The 19584-nt window shown below is 62.7% G+C and overlaps 1 protein-coding gene and 1 long non-coding RNA gene across 4 annotated transcripts; one reads left to right on the forward strand and one right to left on the reverse strand.

Moving 5' to 3' along the window:
* The first annotated feature begins 7665 nt into the window (after nucleotides 1–7665).
* ADAMTSL5 (ADAMTS like 5) lies at nucleotides 7666–14826 on the forward strand. Of its 3 annotated transcripts, none has more exons than XM_086699686.1 (13): nucleotides 7666–8340; nucleotides 9190–9510; nucleotides 9785–9980; nucleotides 10091–10182; nucleotides 10427–10487; nucleotides 10640–10748; nucleotides 12073–12200; nucleotides 12474–12585; nucleotides 12936–13022; nucleotides 13165–13328; nucleotides 13482–13668; nucleotides 13742–13813; nucleotides 14149–14826. In XM_086699686.1, the coding sequence occupies exons 2-13, from the start codon at nucleotides 9455–9457 to the stop codon at nucleotides 14448–14450; spliced, it is 1566 nt and encodes a 521-aa protein (XP_086555812.1). In that variant the 5' UTR covers nucleotides 7666–8340; nucleotides 9190–9454; the 3' UTR covers nucleotides 14451–14826. The 3 variants fall into 3 exon arrangements, with proteins under 3 accessions (XP_086555812.1, XP_086555813.1, XP_086555810.1); XM_086699684.1 differs by having other exon boundaries at nucleotides 7675–8340; nucleotides 13470–13668; XM_086699687.1 differs by lacking the exons at nucleotides 12073–12200; nucleotides 12474–12585 and having other exon boundaries at nucleotides 7669–8340; nucleotides 13470–13668.
* LOC147583932 (uncharacterized) lies at nucleotides 9609–11206 on the reverse strand. Its single transcript, XR_015248610.1, has 2 exons — nucleotides 10727–11206; nucleotides 9609–10179 (listed from the first exon to the last, which is right to left on the reverse strand). It is a non-coding gene; the product is annotated as an uncharacterized LOC147583932 (long non-coding RNA).
* Nucleotides 14827–19584: the final 4758 nt, after the last annotated feature.

Consider the following 19584-nt stretch of genomic DNA (forward strand, 5'->3'; position numbering starts at 1 on the left):
CTCGTGGCACTGGGAGCCGTGGCAGGATTCAGAGGAGGAGAAAGAAAACCGTATCTCTGGGGCTGGAGCTGGTTGGAAAGGGAGTGAGGCCTGGGGCAGGGACCCAGGAGGGGCCCCGCTGGGGGTTAGGGGTACCATCTATTCAGGGCGCTAGGCAGCGAGGAGGAACAGAATCTGGGGACCCAAGAGCAGACAAGGGTTTGTGACTCCCGGCACGGGCGGCCAAGGGGAGACAGGTGGAAGGGCTAGTGGGCCGTCTGGGACCCTCCTGGGAACCGGCGGGGACATCTCCGAGCCACACCTCAGACTCAGTTCCAAGCTCTTTCCTTGTGTTCTTTCGTGTACTCTTACGTAAGTCCTGGGACACGGGAACCGGCCCTGTTCCCATTTTACAGGTGAGCACACTGAGGCCTGGGGATGTCGTTGCTTTGCTTACACAGCCAGGAAGGGACAGTCCTGGGTTTGAGTCCAGGCGGCTGCCTCTGGATGCCACAGTACTAATCCCCAAATGTTACATAACACAACGAATGGGGAGGGGTTAGCAGGGCTCCCTGTGGCTGGAATCGGGCCGTGGAATTTTCCAGAGACCAGATTTCGGAATGTGGCCCGGTCACGATGCCAGGGACAGGATACACCTTCTGAGCTGTCACATGTCCACCCGGGGTGTCAAACGGGGATAACGAAGGCACGAGGGACCCTCGGGGGGCCCCAGTGCCTAGGACAGAGTAAGACTCGGGTACTTTTGTGGGGGGACCGGCCTCCGTGCCAGGCCAGGGTTTCGGGCCACCACCGGGGGGCCCGGTGGCTGCATCCAGGGAGCCTAAGTTTCCTGCCGATGGGAACCAAGTGCAGTGTGACAGAAGGTGGGTGGCTGGGGGGCCATGGGCCTGGGCCATCGTGTCGCTGTCACCCTGAAATCTGTTCTGTCTCGGCAGCACACCGCCATCTGGGTGTTAATTCAGGTATTTGTTAAGCGCCTACTTATCAGCCTGCAGAACCCGCCCTGGGCTCTGAATGCCCAAGTCAGACACGCCTGGTCCTCCTAGACTGACCGCCAGGAGATCACCCAGGCTGCACCACGGCAGGGGGGTGGGGGGTCAGGGGGGGCTTCCAGAGGCAAATGCGTGTAAGCCCATCCTTGGGTACAGGCTCTTCTTAGCCCCATATTACAGGTCAGAAAACTGAGACTCAGGAGGGCAGACGCAAGCCAGGATGACTGGTGTCCAGAGCCCTGTCCGCACCCTGCGCCATCCCCCTACGCTCCTGCCCTGGTGGCCCTGGGAGCTCTGAGGGGGCAGGTGGCTGGGCCCTCCGGACCCCCGTCTTCCTGGCTGAGCGTCCACCACGGGGCCCGGGGGGGGGGGGGCGGCGGGGAGGGAACCTCCCATGCTCCGCCTCCCCTCAGCAGCGACCCTCTCCCCTGCCCCTTCGAAACGAAGAGACATTACAATAAAACAAAGCACATGAACGCGTCCTCTGGCATAGGACGGATAAACACAGCACGTCCATCCACACACCGGAGTCTCGTCCAGACTCAGAAAGTTAGGACGTCCTGCCGCCTGCCACCGTGTGGACGGACCCGAGGACACTGCGCAGTGACAGGAGCCGGGCACAGAGGGACGCGTCCCGCGTGACCCCCTAGAGGAGTCCCGTCCACAGAGACAGAGAGTGGATGGCAGGGGGCGGGGAGTCGTGCTTCATGGGGGCAGGGTCTCAGTCTGGGGAGATGGAAGGTTCTGGAGGCGGATGGCGGGGGCGGCTGCGCAACAGTGTGAGTGCGCTCGATGCCACTGCCACTGGAAGGTGGTTGAGACGGTAAGGCCACGCCACGTTCGACCCCCCCCCCCCCCCCCCGCCACGCTCCCACAGAGCGAGGACGGCATCAGGGGCTCACCAACATCCGGTTTTACAGATGCGCGCACGAGGCAGCTCGCCAGGCAGAGGACTGCGGACTGCAGAGGGGTGGCTGCCCCCCCACGCTGACCCCTGCCCAGGCACTGGAGGCTGAGGTGGTCACGGGCGGGCACCTGGCCTGGCCGCCCCCGCCCGGGAGCCACCGCGCTCCGGCCGCAGGCCTGCTTTCCCTCCCGTCTGTTCCCTCGCTGACCTGAGATAACTCCCCGGACTCAGCACATTTCCCCGGAGAAGTGCAGGGACAGCACCGCACAGGGCACCTGCGGTGGGTGGAGGGGGGCCGCGGAGACGGCCCCCAGCGGTGAGGCGCACGAGGGAGGCTCAAGGGACTGGGCACGGGGTGAAACGTGGCACAGTCAGCTCTGCAAGGTGCCCGAGGCGGGGGAGCGTGAGGCTCGGATCCCTTCCCGGCCTTTGAAAGGCCGCGGGCTCCGTGCCTGTCCTGTGAGCACGCACCCCCCCCTCGCAGTCCCCGGGGACGGCCCGACCCGGGCAGCACGCTGTCACCGCACTGGCCCGGACCGTGGGGGAGGCGAGACTCGGCCCCCCCCACCCCAGGACCCGACTTTGTCCTTGCCTCTCCCAGCCTCATGTGCATCGCTGGCTCCTTCTAGAAGCGCCGTCCTCGCTTGTCCTCCCAGACACCCGTCCGCGGGCTTCTTTCCCTGCTTGCTTCCCAATCTTTTCCGGGGTCCTCTGAGGCTTCTCTTCCTCCCCTCGCCGCCTGCAGCTGAGGCCGCTGTACCCTGTCCTCACTCCCTCTCGATGACATTGTCCAGACCAGCAGGACACTGAAGCGGGAGGCTTGTCTCTCCTCCCACATCTCAGTCTGGACTCGGCCAAACACGGAGCCTGAAGCAAGGGTTTGGTGCAGCGGGTTGGTCCGGAGAGCAGGAGTGAGGGGCCGGGGAGGATGGGGCAGGGCGGGCCCTGGTAACCACTGTGGGCCCCTGAGGAACTGGGTAGGACATTCCTCAGGACTATCTGCCCGGGAGGAAGACGAGGGAGCATCAACCCCCTGGCCTCCCTGTTGGCCCAAGACCCCATACCAAGCGCATCCCAACCTCAGGGCCTTTGCATACGCCGTGCTTTGTGCTCATGATGCCCCCCAGTCCTGAGTCTTCTCCCAGCAGCTCCTTCTCCTCTGCTAGCAGCTAGGAGGCCACCTCCACCCCGTGATTCCCTCTGTGGTCCTTCACAACTTGAAATTATGCACGTCCTTGCAGTTCTGCTGGTTCCCGTCCCACCAGATTGGACATGTCACACGAAGACACGGGTCTGTGTCTGACCCTGCCGTGTGCCCCACGGGTGCCGACCTGCCGGGTGGCCCCACGCAAGCGCAGACCCTCTCCAGACTGCCCGGGACCCTGCCTGCGGCGGGCGTGCCCTCAGGGTCCTCAGGGGGCGCTGTCCCTGCAGGGGGACACTTTCCCTGCTGTCCTCTCTCCAGCTGGATGCGGCCTCGACCTCTATTCAGGGACATCGGTTGACTCCGGCTGTGAGCGAGGTGCTGTTTGAGCGTCAGAGCTGGCCAGATTTCTAGAGGCGTAATCCGTATTTTATCTGCCCGGGTCTTTTTTGTTTGTTTTTTTTTTTACCAATTACGAGAAAAATAGCTCATTGTCATGTGGGATCCTGGACGAGATCCTGGAACAGAAAAAGGGAATCAGTTTCAAAAAAGAAAACAACAACAACACATAGAGAACTCCAAATAAAAGGTGGAGTTTGGTCAGTAGTCACGGCAATTACTGATGTCATCAATCGGTGATAGCAACACTCCAATATCGGTGTCTGAGTTGCGACAAGAGTGCTTGTCTCCTAGGGTTTCTGTAACAAATTACCACACGTTTGGTGGCTTTAAAAAGAATCACACGTTTATCAACCTCATGTTGTGGAGCCAGAAGCCCTAGTGCCCGGGCGTGGGCAGGGCCGGTTCCCCCCGGAGCCCCAGGGAGCCCCCTCTCCCCCCTTTTCCGGCTTCCAGAGGCCTCGCATCCTGGGCCTGCGGCCCCTCCTCATCCTCAAGGCCAGCAGCGCGGGGTCCGCCCGGCTCTCTGCCTCCCTCTCGTGACGACGCTGGGTCCCCCGGGCACCCAGGGTCACCCCCGCCTCAGGGGCCTTGACAAGGTCCCCTCTGCCGCATGAGGGGACACGTCTGCGGGTTCTGAGGACGAGGACAGGGACCTCTTGGGGCGGTGGATTATATCACTGATGAGAAAGGGTAGACAGAAACTCTCACATCTTTGCAACTTTCTGTAAATGTAAAATTATTCCAAAATACAACTTTTCTTTTTTTTTTTTTCAACGTTTATTTTTTATTTTTTTTGGGACAGAGAGAGACAGAGCATGAACGGGGGAGGGGCAGGGAGGGGCAGAGAGAGAGAGCGAGACACAGAATCGGAAACAGGCTCCAGGCTCCGAGCCATCAGCCCAGAGCCCGACGCGGGGCTCGAACCCACGGACCGCGAGATCGTGACCTGGCTGAAGTTGGACGCCTAACCGACTGCGCCACCCAGGCGCCCCACAACTTTTCTTTTTAAAAAACTTTTTAAATGTTTTTATTTATCTTGGAGAGAGGAGGGCGCGAGCGGGGGTGGGGCAGAGAGACAGAGGGGGACAGAGGGTCCGAAGCGGGCTCCGCGCTGACCGCGGGGCTCGAACCCACGAACCCTGAGATCATGACCTGAGCCGAGGTCGGATGCTCAACCGACTGAGCCCCCCGGGCACCCCTGAAATAAAAACGCTCTTTTTTTTTTTTTTTTTAATTTTTTTTTTCAACGTTTATTTATTTTTGGGACAGAAAGAGACAGAGCATGAACGGGGGAAGGGCAGAGAGAGAGGGAGACACAGAATCGGAAACAGGCTCCAGGCCCCGAGCCATCAGCCCGGAGCCTGACGCGGGGCTCGAACTCACGCACCGCGAGATCGCGACCTGGCTGAAGTCGGACGTTAACCGACTGCGCCACCCAGGCGCCCCAAAAACGCTCTTAAAGAAATCAGAATCAGAAGCAGGAACGCAGTCACCCATAACCCTGCCCGGAGATCATCGTGGGCGACACGAGGGGTTTATTCCTTTCCGCTTCCTGTCAGAGTTTATGTGCCAGGGATATTCTCTTCTGTAAATGGCACCACATCGTGCGTAACTTTCTTGATTTGAGGCGAACACCTTAGATGACAGGCCATGTGTGAGTAACCTCCCCCCCCCCGCCCCCACCGCCACCCCGTCCAGCTGCACAGGCCTCCCCGCCAGGCGTCCTCGCCCTGGGCCCCCAGCCACCTGGCCTTTGCTGGGAGCACCCTCTCCAGGTCCTGCCTCGAGTGTCCCCAAGCCCCCCTCCCACCACTCCCTCACCCATTCAGATGTGGGGACCCTGCTGCGTGCAGTTCGGTCCCTCCACACCTCAGTGTCCCGACCCATTGAGTGGGGTGAGGATTCATCTCGGGGCGCTCCAGAGACCCAGAGTTCTGGAGCACGGGTGGCAGGAACCCCCCCACCCCATCTCCGCAGGAGGCTGAAGTGCCCTGGGGACCACGTGGCCAGGTCCGAGGGATCACAGGAGGCCAGGGGGAGTTGGGGTGGGGGGTGCACCAGGAGGCCACGAAGGCCGCTCATGGGCACTTCCTAAGCCACAAGGTCACAAGGCCTCAGAGGTAGCAGAGCCCAGCCGACCCACATCCGCAGGACCGGTGTCCCCTCTGCCTCAGGGACGGCCCGGGCTAGAGCTCAGGGTGCGGGACCGCACGGACCGCCCCCCTATTGGAGGTCGAGGCCGGGGCACCGGGAGGGGCGGGGGAGGGGCCGAGATGCCGCCGCACGCACCTGGAGTCTGAACCTCGCGGCCACCCCTCCACCTGCGCGAGGTTCCCGCCCGAGCTCTTGGCCTCCTTCCCTGGGAATCTGCCGAGTCCGGCCCCGGAGGCCGCCGGAGCGCGGAGGCGGGAGGCTGGGGCCCGGGGAGCAGAGGCAGGGGCGCGGGCCCAGGACACCGTATCTGCACCCCATCCCCACCCGGCGCCGTGAGCGGCATCTCCCCAGGCGCTAGGCCCCCGTGCAGGGCAGAGCACCTGCTGCGTACCCTCCCTGCGGGCCACGGGGACTGCTGTATGCGCGCTGCGGAGCGGAAGACGCACCTCCGAGGGAGGGCGCTTGTCCACTAGGGGGAGCTGCGGGACCAAACCCGATTTACTTCCGACGCCCGCCGGGCCCCGGGCCCCAGCTCACGCCCGCAGTAGGCGTCCCCCACTCCTGCTGTCCTCTCTCAGCCCCCGTCCAACCACGCTTCACCTCACCGAGTCACTGAGTGCCTCCGGCAGCGCTGATCCCCTGGTCCGCCCTCCTTCCGCCCAGAGGCTCCCTGTCCCTCTGCCCCTAGCACCGCCCCCCCCCCCGCCCACCCCGGGGCCCCTGGGACGCAGGCCCCAGTCTCCGTTCAGTCCTCGCTCACGCCCCGTGACCTCATCCGTGACTCTAGACATCCCGCCGTGCCAAGGACGCCCACACGTCCTGCAGGACACAGCCCCTGCTCTCCCAGCCTCTTCTTGGTTGACTCCCAGACGTGTCCCCCCACACCCATCCGGAAGTGACCTCTGGACCTGCCCTCCCCACTCCCACCCTCCCGCAGCAAATGGGCACCTCCCTTCCCAGCAGCTCTGGCCAAGCTCCCGCCTCACCTCTTCCCGACCGGGCTCCTGCGGGAGCCTATACGCTCCACTCCCCGACAGCTGCGCGCCCCCCCTCACCTCCACCCTGCACGCCCGCACAACCCCGGTCCCCGCAGCAGGCGGCTGCCTCTTCGCTGCTTTCCTGCCCCCAGAGCAGCCAGGGGTGGCTTCTCCCAAACTAAGGCACGACTCCCACCGCTCTGGCCTCCACCCCTTGGCCCCTCTCTGACCTCCCCCCACCCCACCCCCCACCCCGCCCTCCTGATTGTCCCTTTTTCTCTCATTCTAGCGTCCGGGGCTCTGCACGCGCTGTTTCCTCTGCCTGGGCTGCCCCCTCCTCCTGGTGATCACCTCTTGGGCGAGGGCCTCCCTCCAACCCCATCTGCAGGGAGCCTGGGACACTTCTCTGTGTCCTGATCAAGAGGTAGGATTGCCTGGTTAGCAGGGCTGTTCCTGGCTCCCCCTGCGCATAGTACATGCTCAGTAAACACTGCCTGAACAGATGGCCTTGAGCGGCCCTGCCCTGAGCCCCTCCAGGCTGGTGGGCAGACAGAGCTGGACCGGCACCCCCGTCCCTGTGGTCAGGGCCGGACACCCCACAGCCAGCTTCCAGGAGGGGGGGCAATCAAGCTGAGCGTGGGCTTGCCCAGCGACCAGGGGGGCAGGCCGTTCATCGACCCCTCGGTGGCCCCATCTTCTCGAACCTGTCAGGAAGCCTCACGGGCAACAGCAAGGAGGCAGGGGAGGGGTGAGCACAGGGCCCCTGCTGCCTCCCTGCGTGGGCAGGGTGAGAGGTCACTGTGCCCATGCTAAGCTGGGAAAGGGGGGGGTGATGAGGAGCCCTAGGGGGACCCTGTCCTTGCCAGTCCCCAGAAACAGCTGAGGTCCACTTGGAAGTGTCTCGGTGAGGAACCCTACGGACCCCACTGTCCGGATGGGAAAATAAGTCATGGGGCGGGGGCACGCCCCTGTGCGAGAGGGTCTGGTTCCAAATCGCTGCTCAGCCTGGGAGGGCGGAAGGCAGGGTGGGGCACGTCCTCTGGTGACAGCAGTGCCCGGGAATGCTCCTGGAGGGCCTGGAAGGGGGCTCTCCACCCCCCACGCCCGGCCCCTCGAGCTGAGCTTCTCCCAGTGCATTGGGGCCCTGCTCTGGGGTGGCCGGGGCCCCGAGTGGGAGCCTCAGGATTGCAGCCGGGCGCGCGGGTTCCTCAGTAGGGTAACCTTGAGGGAGGCTTCGGGGGGAGGACCAGGGGAGGGAGGTACTGACCGGGAATGGGGACCCTCGCGGGGACGCGATCTGGGCGTCGGTGGAAACGGGACAGCGTCCCGGACTCCCGGAACCACGGCAGGGCCACCTCGGTTCTCGCACATTCCCGGGCCCTGAGCGCGACGCCCGGAATAGCAGCCCCGGGGTGGGGGGGCGGGGGGTAGAGGCGGTCGGTTCCCTCACGTCTCCCCCTCCCCGGGGCTTTCCAAGGTCACCGGGATACGGACTCTGGAACACCAGGCCGTGGTCTGAGGCGCCGGCGCCGGCGCCCGCGCGGGGCAGTCCCCTGCCGTAGATCCGCGCCGAGGCGCGCAACCGCCGCGCGAGGGCGCACGGGGCTGCCCCTCCGCGGGACCCCGGCCTGGGCGCGCCCTGGGAGGCCGGGTGGGAGGGGCTGCTCCTGGCTCCCCCCGCCCCTCCCCGCGGGCCCCGCCGCTTCCGCCTGTCCTGCGGCCGCCCGGGGAGCCGGGACGTGCCGCCTGGGCTCTCCGTAGCCGGTAAGTCCCTCTTCCTATCCCCCCACAATCCCGGCCGGCGTCTCCTCCCCGTCCCCGGGCCCGGGCCCGGGCCGGTGAGGGGCTGGCCTGGCAGCGATCCCAGGGTGGGAGAGAGCTCATCCCCGCCCCCTCCTGGGGAAACTGAGGCCTAGAGGTGTGGCTTGCTCCGGGATCACACCTGCAGGCTGGGGCGCGGCCAAAACGGGATGTGTCATACTCCTCCGGGAGGGTTCTCTGGGGAGCAGAAAAATGGCGCTTCTAGCACCGGGTTTGGACTCCCACCCCAGGGGCTAGCGCTCGGTGTGTGTGGTGCGAGGGGGCTGCGTGTGAAAAGGCCAAGCCCCGCCCCCCCCCCCATCTGAGCTCTCCAAGGCCAGCCCGGACTCGGGGTTCAGAGGGGCACAGATACAGCCGGCTACACAGCTCTGGGCAGAGAAGGGCCCTGCCCAGTGGTCCCCAAGGTTCTCAGCACCCGGGGCCACCATGCGTCCCAGCGCCTGATGCCCCAGGTCCGAATGTCAGAGCCTGAGAACCAGGGAAACTGAGGCTGGAGAGGGTCCAGAGTCCACTGGTACAGGACCAGGGCTGGAAACTCAGGGCTGGAAAAGTCCAGCTGGTTCTTTCAGTCCTTCGGGGACCCTGGCCCTGGCCTGAGAAAGGACTCACGGGTGGCCGCTTCCCCCCGCCTTTCTCTGGCAATGCCATGGTCACGAGGAGGGTGTGGATGGCAAGGGACTTCACCCTTCCTCTGACAGATGGGGAAACTGAGGCCCCGGCAGACAAGTCTGCCCCCCAGAGGCCTCCCTCTTTCCTGCACCACCCTCATCAATGGCTCCTTTTCCTCTGCAGGCTGCCCTTGGTGGAGCCCACATCCTCTGCACATGAGGTCACGGGGCCCCGGCAGGACTGGGGCCAGGTCAACCCGCCTTGTGACCCCCCCATCCAGGGGCTCCCTGCCACCACAGGTCTGGGAGCCGAGGTGGCCCTGGAGGCCCAGGTGCAGCCAGGGGGCTTCTGCCCGGGACTCAGCCCCCGAGCCAGCCCCGCCAGCCGCACCTTCTCCACAGTCCCTCATACAGCGCTGGACTGAGACCAGCTGATCCCCATTGTACAGATGGGGAAACTGAGGCCTGGGGATGTGGAGTGGCTGGCCCTTGGCCACACAGAAAGGTAGACGCATTGACGGTGGGGAGAGTGGTGACGGGGTCCCGACACTGGAGATTCCCGTGCACTGTCCTGGAATGATTCCTTCCATAATCAGACACAGATTAAGCACTTGCTGTGTGCATGTAATCAGACGACAAACAATAGCAATAAAAGCAGATAATTCTTTGAGCTCTCCCTCCCCCTCACCGGGCTCTGTGCAGCCTGCTTTTCTTATCTGATCTGACGGACCCCTCAGACTTTCCTGTAACGGGGGCCCTGTTATTACCCCACTTTTCAGAGACGAGAACAGAGGCCCAGAGAGGTTAAATGACTGCCCCACATCACACAGCCAGTGGGCACAGAGCTGGGGTTCCGACCCCGGCCTGCTGGCGCCCCCACTGCCGCGCCCTCTCTGCTCCCCCACACCCCGCCCCCTCCAGAACCTGCTTCTGCTGTGGACCCTCCTGAACTGTGGTTTAGGGGGCAGTGCCCAGGTAAGGGGGGGACACGAGTCCAGGGGGCCAGTGGGCTTGGGGACCTGGCCGGCGGTGTGGGGGCCACTGGCTTCTCTCCAGGCCGATGGTGCCTCTCTCTCCCCAAGTAGGGTCCAGGTGAGTGGACCCCCTGGGGTTCCTGGAGTCGCTGTTCCAGCTCTTGTGGGCGGGGTGTCTCTGTGCGCAGCCGTCGCTGCATCTGGTGAGTGCAGAAAGCTGGGGCTTAGCAGGGTGGGGTGGGAGGGGGGTGCCTGCCCCTCCTCTCCCGCCAGCCCGCCCCACTGCTGGCCGCACCCTCTGCCTGCCCACACATGCTGTGCCTTCTAATCCCACTGATCCGGCTGGAATGTGGGTGGGGGCGGCCGGGCCCAAGGGTGGGCAGGCCAGCTCTGGAAAGAGGGTTACTGGGGGTCCTGACCACACTCTGGTCCTCTTGTTCCTTGTAGGCTTCCCGGGTTAGACACATGCTGGGGAGACACCCATGAGTACCGCCTCTGCCATTTGCCGGTAAGTTCTGTCCGCCTCCGGGGCCCTCGGGTGCGCCTTGAAGACTTCCTGCTTCCCCACTCGTGCCCCCCAAATACACCTGCCACCCTGCCAGGCTCTCTGGGCTCCCCTGGGGCTCTCCCAGCCTCGGACCTACCCATCTTTGTCCTCAGGACTGTCCCCCAGGGGCCATTCCATTCCGAGACCTCCAGTGTGCCCTCTACAATGGCCACCCTGTCCTAGGCACCCAGACGACTTACCAGTGGGTGCCCTTCTACGGTGGTGAGTAGCCTTGCCTCCTGTTGCTCCACAGGAGGCAGGGAGGAGGGGCTGCTGAGAAAGAAAGACGACCGGAGGATTGCAAGAGAACATCAGCACTGGGGCTTTGAAGGATGCATAGGAGTTGAAGTGGAGGGGAAAGCAGCACAGGGAGGCAGGGTTTGTTCTGCACGGGGTTGAACACAGCCTGAGGCTTTGCGTGGAGCCGTATCCAGAGGCCAACAGTTCTCAAACTTATCCTGGTGGCGGCAGGAATTGTTGCTGCATTTAGCTGAAAATAGCAAGTTATGTAACTGTGTGCCCGGGGCAGCGTGCCTCCGCATTTAAGGGAAACAGCTTTAGACACCATAGTGGAAGCAGATACAGATAAGAAAAGCTGACAATGGAGACGATTCCATCGGTCAGCCTCGTGGGTGTTTTGGTTTTTTTGTGTGTTTTTCCCCCCTAAGAATTAGAGGAAATTTGCCGTGATCCCCCCCCCCCCAGAGGCCCTCCAAGGCCAGCTTGGGCTCTGTGCCAGGCAGGGTCTGCCAGCCAGGCTCAGAGAAGTGGGAGCCAGGAGGAGCACGGATCCCTGCGGCTGTGAGCTTGAGCCTGCGACCAGACTGTCCACTGTGCCCCCCTGCCAGGCAGCCAGGAAACTGAGTCCGGGGGAGGGCCAGTGACACACCCAGCTGCTCCGCATTCAGTCAGTACTGAATACTTCTTTTTTAAAATTCTTTTTCTCCCAATGTTTATTTATTTTTGAGAGAGAGAGAGAGGAAGGGGCAGAGAGAGAGGGGGACAGAGGATTCAAAGCCAGCTCTGTGCCCACCGCAGAGAGCCTGGTGCAGGGCCCGAACTCACAAACTGTGAGATCAAGACCTGAGCCGAAGTCAGACACGTAACTGACTGAGCCACCCAGGTGCTCCAGCACTGGGCACTTTTTATTGGGCACATGCTGGGTGCAGGGCCCGTGTGCTGAGTGACTTCTGCCCACTGCCATACCCCAGAGCCTGGAACGGTGTCGGGAAAGTAATAGGTGCTCTGTGAATGTTTGCAGGACGAAAGCATGAACAATGGGCTCCCTAATGTTAGGGCTTGACAGGAATGCATGCATGCATGCATGCATGCATGCATGCGTTGGCCCTGGGTATTTGCCCCGGGTACTTGCCTCGGAGGGTCTGGGAGCTGAAGGCAGACGCCACCTAAGTTCCAATCCTGGCTCTAACCAAAGCCTCCAAGTGTGGCTTTGGCTGAGTCCCTGGGCCTCACATGCCTGAGGGGGAGGAGGCCAGAAGCCCCGACAGACGTCCTGGACTGGCCCAACAATTCCTTCTGTCCCCAGCGCCCAACCAGTGCGACCTTCACTGCCTGGCCGAGGGGCACGCCTTCTACCACACCTTCGGCCGCGTCCTGGACGGCACCCCCTGCAGCCCCGGGGCCCAGGGGCTCTGCGTGGCCGGCCGCTGCCTCGTAAGGCCTCGCCGGGCCCCGCCCCCCCCCCGTCCACCTCCCATCCAGGCCCTGGCCACGGACCCCACTCATTTCTCTCCCGGGTCCCGCCCCCTTCTCCAAGCCCCGCCCCCAGCACCGCACCCCTACCCCCCGCTCCCCGCCCCGTGTCCCGCCCATGCCAGGCTCCACTCCGCCCCTTTCCCCTTAGGCCCCGCCCCGGCCCCGCCTCCTAGGGCTGTCCCAGGCCAGGGGCTGTCCGCGAAGCCGCGCTCGTCCTCCCCGCCCCTGTAGAGCGCCGGCTGTGACGGTTTGCTGGGCTCGGACGCCCGCGAAGATCACTGCGGCCGCTGCGGCGGCGCCAACGAGTCGTGCCTTTTCGTGCAGCGCGTGTTCCGTGACTCCGGTGACCGCCCTCCCCGTCGTACCCGCTTGCCCAGAGCGGGCCCTTTAACGAGCCTCGGGCCCGGAAGCGAAATCCCGAGCTGATTGGGCAGTCCGTGGCCCAGCCCCCTCCCTCTCTTCATTCTGACTGGTTACTGTCAGATGGTCCCGCCCTTCCCGGAACAGATGGGGTTTTAACTCTTTCCCAGCTGCACTTAAGCGAGAATAATCTTACCTCCAAAAGTTTACCGAGCGTTGTGGAGGTGCCAGGACCCTGGCTAACTTGCTTACCGCAGTATCTCATTTAATCCTCAACTCATCCCTCAAATACCCTCCCACTCGCGCCCAACGCCCTCCTTTCCTTCCGCCCAGGTGCCTTCGCTGGGTACTGGAACGTGACCTTGATCCCCGAGGGCGCCAGACACATCCGCGTAGCCCACCGGAGCCGCAACCACCTGGGTATCGCAGGGCCCGAAGGGGGAGGCGTCTTGTTGGCCGCCTCGGATACAGCCGGGGAGGCTGCGGCTGCGGCTGGGGGGGAAGGGGTGCGGGAGGCGGAACGGGCCGGTTCCCGGAGCCCGGGCTGACCTTTCCCTTGCAGCGCTGATAGGGGTCGACGGGCGCCACGTGCTCAACGGGAACTGGGCGGTCAGCCCACCCGGGACCTACGAGGCGGCGGGCACCCGTGTGGTCTACACCCGCGCTGCGGGGCCAGAGGAGACGCTGCGCGCGGCTGGGCCCACCTCCCAAGACCTGCTCCTGCAGGTGCGGCCCAGGCTCTGCGGGGGCAGCTGGGAGATGGAGGGGGCGCTTGGCTACTGGATGGGGGCCGGGGGACGGGGGCCAGAGGGGGGAAGCTGGGCCATCGGGTCCGAGTGCAGCTCCCTCGGCGTGACACCCCTCCAGGTCCTCCTGCAGGAGCCCAACCCCGGCATCGAGTTCGAGTTCTGGCTCCCTCGGGAGCGCTACGGCCCCTTCCAGGCGCAGGCGCAGACCCTGGGCTGGTCCCTGCGGCAGCCGCAGCCTCGGGAGGTGGAACCACAGCCCGCTGAAGCCCCCGCGGCCCCAGCTGCCGGTTCCCCGAGGACCGCGCCCCCCGCCCCAGGTGAGGTGGGGACGGCCCGGTGGGAGCCAGCAGGGAGGTGAGGTCCGTGCCCCTCACCGTGCGCCCCCCACAGACCCCTGCTCACCGTGCCCAGACACTCGAGGTCGCGCGCACCGGCTGCTCCACTATTGCGGCGGCGACTTCGGTGAGAGACTCCTAACCCCAACCGCTACCTGACTCCTGGTTGACCCTGAACTTCAGCCCTGTCCTGCTGCCCCCTGACGGCGATCTGACTTTACCCTTGACTCCTTAACCTGACTCCAGCTTGACTCCTTCTGCCCCTAATGGGACTCCTTGATCTGACCCTTTGCCCTCATCTGAACTTGGACCCCTCATTGATCCCAGGCCCCTCTCCACAGTCCCCAGCGACCCCCAGTGCTCCATCTGGCCCCGGTTCCTTTCTCTGGCAACGGGGTGCACCTGGGGGGGGGGTGCCCAGGGTGGAGTGTCCAGTCAGCCTCAGCAAAGTCCTGCCCGCAGTGTTCAGGGCCCGAGTGCTGAGCCGCCTCCAACAGGCCCAGGAGACGCGCTATGAGGTTCGCGTGCAGTTCATCTATAAGAACCGCTCGCCACTGCGGGCCCTGGAGTACGTGTGGGCCCTGGGTCGCTGCCCCTGCCCGCGGCTGGACCTCCATCGCGAGTACCTGCTGGCTGTCCAGCGCCTCATCAGCCCTGACGGCACTCAGGACCGGCTGCTGCTGCCCCACACTGGCTACGCCCGAGCGTGGAGCCCTGCCGAGGACAGCCGCGTGCGCCTGGCTGCCCGACACTGCCCCGCCTGAGCCGCGGGACCGGGCCCCCGCCACCTACAGCAAGAGAGGCATGCCTGACCGGGCTCAAACTCAGCGTATTTCCCGTCTTGCCCCGGCTTCCAGTGGCTTCCCGCCTACTACACATGCTTAGCTGTCCCTGCACCCAGTCAGGTCCACTGTCATGAGCAGGAGGCACTGGTGAGGGAGGACACACTGAAGAGACGCTCTTATTTCCTCTCTCACTCTGGCTGCCAGGAAGCTCATAGATGATTTATACTTAGGAACTTTGTGTCTGCTTTTATTTGCTTTGCCCCATGCTCACCTTCGTAGAGACACTGTCACAAACGAGCATGGCCCAAAGGAAGACTGCCCAACAAGACCTTGGAATAGAGCAGTTTCCCCTCTTGCCTTGGCTACCAGGATGTTCACTGCTGTTTAACTCCCTGACACTCTGTGCTCTCTCTCTGACACACGTACGCCTCATGTGTTCAGAGACACCATCTCCAACAGACATGCTCCCTAGAAGACACGCCTACCCAGGCACTGTAAGGTACCCATTTCCCCTTTTGCCCCGGCCACCAGGAAGCTCAGAGATAATCTTGAGCGCCTCAGCAAGTCTGGCTGGGTCTTTCTTTCTTTCCTTTCCTTTTTTTCCTTTTCTCCTCCTTCCTCCCTTTGTCCCTTCATCCCTTCGTCCCTTCCTTCCTTCCTTCCTTCCGATTTTATTTTATTTTATTTTTATTTTTTTCAACGTTTATTTATTTTCTTTGGGACAGAGAGAGACAGAGCATGAACGGGGGAGGGGCAGAGAGAGAGGGAGACACAGAATCGGAAACAGGCTCCAGGCTCTGAGCCATCAGCCCAGAGCCTGACGCGGGGCTCGAACTCACGGACCGCGAGATCGTGACCTGGCTGAAGTCGGACGCTTAACCGACTGCACCACCCAGGCGCCCCCCGATTTTATTTTTAAAATAATCTCTGCGCCCGATGTGGGGCCCGAACCCACAACCCGGAGACCTAGAATCACATCCTCCCCCGACTGAGCTGGCCAGATGCCCCTGGCTGGGTTTCTTTCGGACAACACTGCTATCCATCCCTGTTTCTGCCTATTTAATCTTTGCGAGCCCTTTTACGACAAGGACACCCCAGTGACACATAACGCGGCTGCAGAAATTCCGGGATGTGCTGGTGGTCAGACCCACGGTCACGCTGTCACGATGTGTGCACAACACTCTCACGTGCACCCCAGCCCTCCTCCTCCTCCTGCTGGTCCAGTGCCCCCTCCCCACGCCCCCTGAGGGCCACACTGCCATCTCATGCCACCCGGGGCCCCGGTCCCTGTCCTCCTGTGTTCTCCTGGATATGTTCTACTCATCAGTCTTCTGGGGCCAGGAGGGCAGACCTAGGCCAAGTGTGAATTGGAGGCACCTGGAGGGTGTCACCCAACAAACCTTCTGGGGGCACTCTGGAAGGGCCACCCTTTACCTTCTCTCCCTGGATGGGACACTCTGGTCTTCTGTACCGTCCGTGGCTGTGTTTTCCTTTAGGACACAGGACGCTCAACTGTGGGTCTCAGGCTCAGTGCCTGACCTTGCAGGTGACCTGTGGCCGGACCCTGCCCCTCCCTGGGCCTCAGTTTCCCCATCTGCAAGTATCCTTTCAGCCCCTCGCAGCTCTGAGCATGGGAACCGTATCCCTCGGACTCCTTCCCCTGCCTCTGGGTCCCAGACCTGGCCCCATCCCCCCCCCCCCCCGCCGCAAGTACTGAAGCTGGGGCCCCCCTGGGCCCCCCCCCCCCCCCCCGCCGGTGTTATACGGGGCACAGCGCTGGAGGGTGGTGTGGGGCCTGGGCGCCCCCTAGTGGTAGGACGGGAAAGGAAGGGACGCTAGGCACCTGGTGATGCCTGCACCCAGACGGCCCCTGCCTCTCCCCTGGGTGCTAGCCTTCCTCAGCAACACCTCTCCCCACACTCTGGCTTCCTGACACTGGCACCTACACCCAAGGCCCCTCTGTGCCCGTCAGGGCTGCCCGAGGTTGTCCCTGCACCTCTGCCACTGAGTGGGCTATGTTGGGGAGGGGGGGGGGGATGGTCCACGGGGCAGCCCTGCCCGAGCTCCCGGACCGGCTGGCCCAGCCGGTGGAGGAGAGACCAGTGCGGGATGCGCCCTGGCAGACAGGACCCCTGAGTGGCACCCCGCTCCGTGAGGCAACATTGTTTCCAGGGCCGATCGCGTACCAGTCGCCGCGGAGGGTCCCTTGATGTCCTGATTTGCTCTTTCGCTTTAAAAGAAACAGGAGGGGACGCCTGGGGGGCTCAGTCGGTTGAGCCTCCGACTTCGGCTCAGCTCATGATCTCACGGTGCGTGAGTTCCAGCCCCGCGTCGGGCTCTGTGCTGACGGCTCCGGGACTGGAGCCTGCTTCGGGTTCTGTGTCTCCCCCTCTCTCTGACCCTCCCCTGTTCATGCTCTGTCTCTCTCTGTCTCAAAAAAATATATAAACATTTAAAAAATTAAAATAAAAGGAAATAAAACAAACACTTGAACACTTAAGAGAGAGAAGACGCCGCTGGAATTGTACAGATGTTCAAATCCCGCACACGAACACGCACTCCAGGTGTTCAGAGAATGACAGAAACGGGGTGGCCCCAGGGCTGTGTCGTCCTCTCTACCATCCCCGGTCTCGGTTTTTAGCAGTCCCTGTGTCGCCATGGGGATACACAGTGCCCATGTGGTCGCCGGAAGGGACCACGAGCGAGGACGGTCAGACTTCCCTGCAGCGAGCTCCCTTGGCCGCGACAGGTGGGTCATCACTGGGGCTTCTCTGAACCCACAGGGTCTGTTAAAGGGTAAAGAACACAAATGCGAGTTCGAAGCTTGCGTCCCGTCAGTAACATGGCGATTCTGGCAACGATTGTTTCCTTCGCGCCCTGAAGTTTTCCCCACGACGTCACAGAACGCTGGCTCTGGGGTCCTGATGCTTTTCTTACTATTTTTAATTCTCTGCGGCCAGCACCCCCCTAATGCCTGCCCCGGGCCCGCCTACTCTCTCTGACCCTGAGCCAGGGTTAACCCACGGAGGGCCTGGGCCCCCACCGCCGCTGAGAGCCCCGGGCCGTCCTACAGCCCACAGGGTTACATGCGGGTCACAGGGGGCACTGGCGGGACCACTTTGGGGTACAGCTTGGCCACATCTGCTCCAGATGAAGGTACGCACACAGTGACGGGCTGAACCCTAGTCTCCGGAACCTGTGACCAGGACCTTGTTTGGCAAAAGGGCCTTTTCAGACGTAACTAAGAGTCTGAAGACGAGATCATCCTGGATTACCAAGGTGAGCCCTAAACCCAGTGACAAGTGTCTTTGTTAGATGGAGACAGAGGAGACAGCCACATGGCCACAGAGGCAGGCACTTGAGGGACGCGGCCACGAGCCCAGGGACGCCTGGGGCCTCCAGGAGTTGGGACAGGTGGACAGGAACTTGCCCTGGAGCCTGCCGAGGGAGGAGCTCGGTCCTGCCACACCCTGACCTCCGCTTCAAGAATGTGGGAGAATAAACGTCTGTGATGTTAAGCCTCCCAGCGTGCTCGTGGCTCTTTCCAGCCACCCCACGACACTCAGAAATGCTCGCCCTGCACTCTCTGACAGGTGTGCGCCCCGGGGAAACCAGAGCTCTGCTCACCGAAGGCCGGTTCTAGAATGTTCCTGGCAGCTTGAGTCGCAGTAACCACAAGCTGGAGACCATTCCATCGACGGTGGATGGTGCGCACGAGCCAAATGAATCCTGTCCACCAGCCCCAGACACTACCGTGTGAGCGACCCCTCCAGCGACGTGGTGCGTCTGATGGACACGGCTCTGAGCTGGACAGGGAAGCACGTGGCCACTGCCGGGTGGCTGGGAGGGGCCGTGTTGTCCCCGAGTCACTGCTTACACTCCTCCGTATGTTAAGTGAAAAAACAAGTCCGAGGGGCTAGATGTCATTGTTCCCACGTGGTGAGCTGACCCTGGGTGGGCCGGGGACCATCTTTGGAGGGACGCCTCTAGAGCCCATTGTGCTGTCCCCCTTGGATGGCGGGGGACAGTGCCAGGTGCAGAGAGAGCCCGGTACCGCCACCCTTTCCCCGGACTACGGCCACCCCACGTTGTTCAGACAGTTGGGCCAGTGAAAAGCAGATTCCCAGATCCCTGTCCCCAAAACCCGTGTGGACCTCTCAGCGGGGCGGGGGACTCATTAATGATTACCCTCGATCCCAGCGAAGCCTGCGTCCCCAAGCAAAACCCAAAGTCCTCACCATGCCTTCCGGGTGTCCGTGTGCTCAGGCTCACCGCACACTCCCCTCCCTTCTCCCCCTCATTCAGCTCCATCCATGCTGACCACCCCACTCTTCCTCTAGCCCGCCAGGCACAGTCCTACCTCAGGACCTTTGTACATGCTCTTCTCTCTGCCCGGATCACTTTTGCCCTGGCTTTCGCAAGACTCGTGCCTCTGACCTGACTTTCCTATCTCCTTCATGCCTCTACTCAAATGTCACTCCCGCAGACAGGTCCTTCTCTGACTGTTCCTGATATTGTTGCCGCCACCCCCCACCTCCCCACTGCATGTTTCCCCAGAACATTCACCTCCCTCTGACATCCATGTTTATCATGCTGATTGTCGCCTCCCCAAATCCTCAGGAGCAGAGATTTTTTCTCTCTCTGGGCCATCACTCTCCCCTTGACTGTTGGAACAGTGCATGGCATACAGTGGGTGCTCAATAGTTGCTGAATGATCAAATGAATGAATCGGACCCATCGCTCGCCAGTGGCCACCACCAGCTGCGGACAAGCTGGGACTGCCGGGACAGGGAGAGGGATTGTGGGACACGGCACAGACACCTCAAGTGTCTCCACATCGTCTGATGCCCCTGGGGCAGCATCACCCCCAGCGGAGCACCACGGAGGTATAAGCCTTGTGAGCATCTGCCTCGTTCATCCTGACGCTCCTCCGTGTTTCCCCCAGGGCTGTGACCAACTGGGATCTTGGAGAAGCAGGTCCTGGGTGGGGGGCTGACCGAGCTGGACGCTGCGGGGCCCCGGGGCCTTCCTAGTGTGTCTGCAGATGCCTGGCTAGGGACTTGCCTTTGGATGGGACGAGCCATGAGCTTACAGCCCCCTCTCGGGTGGGGCT

This window comes from Puma concolor, chromosome A2 (assembly GCF_028749965.1).
Source record: "Puma concolor isolate L17-30 chromosome A2, mPumCon1.1.hap2, whole genome shotgun sequence".
In the NCBI taxonomy this organism is placed as follows: Eukaryota; Metazoa; Chordata; class Mammalia; order Carnivora; family Felidae; genus Puma; species Puma concolor.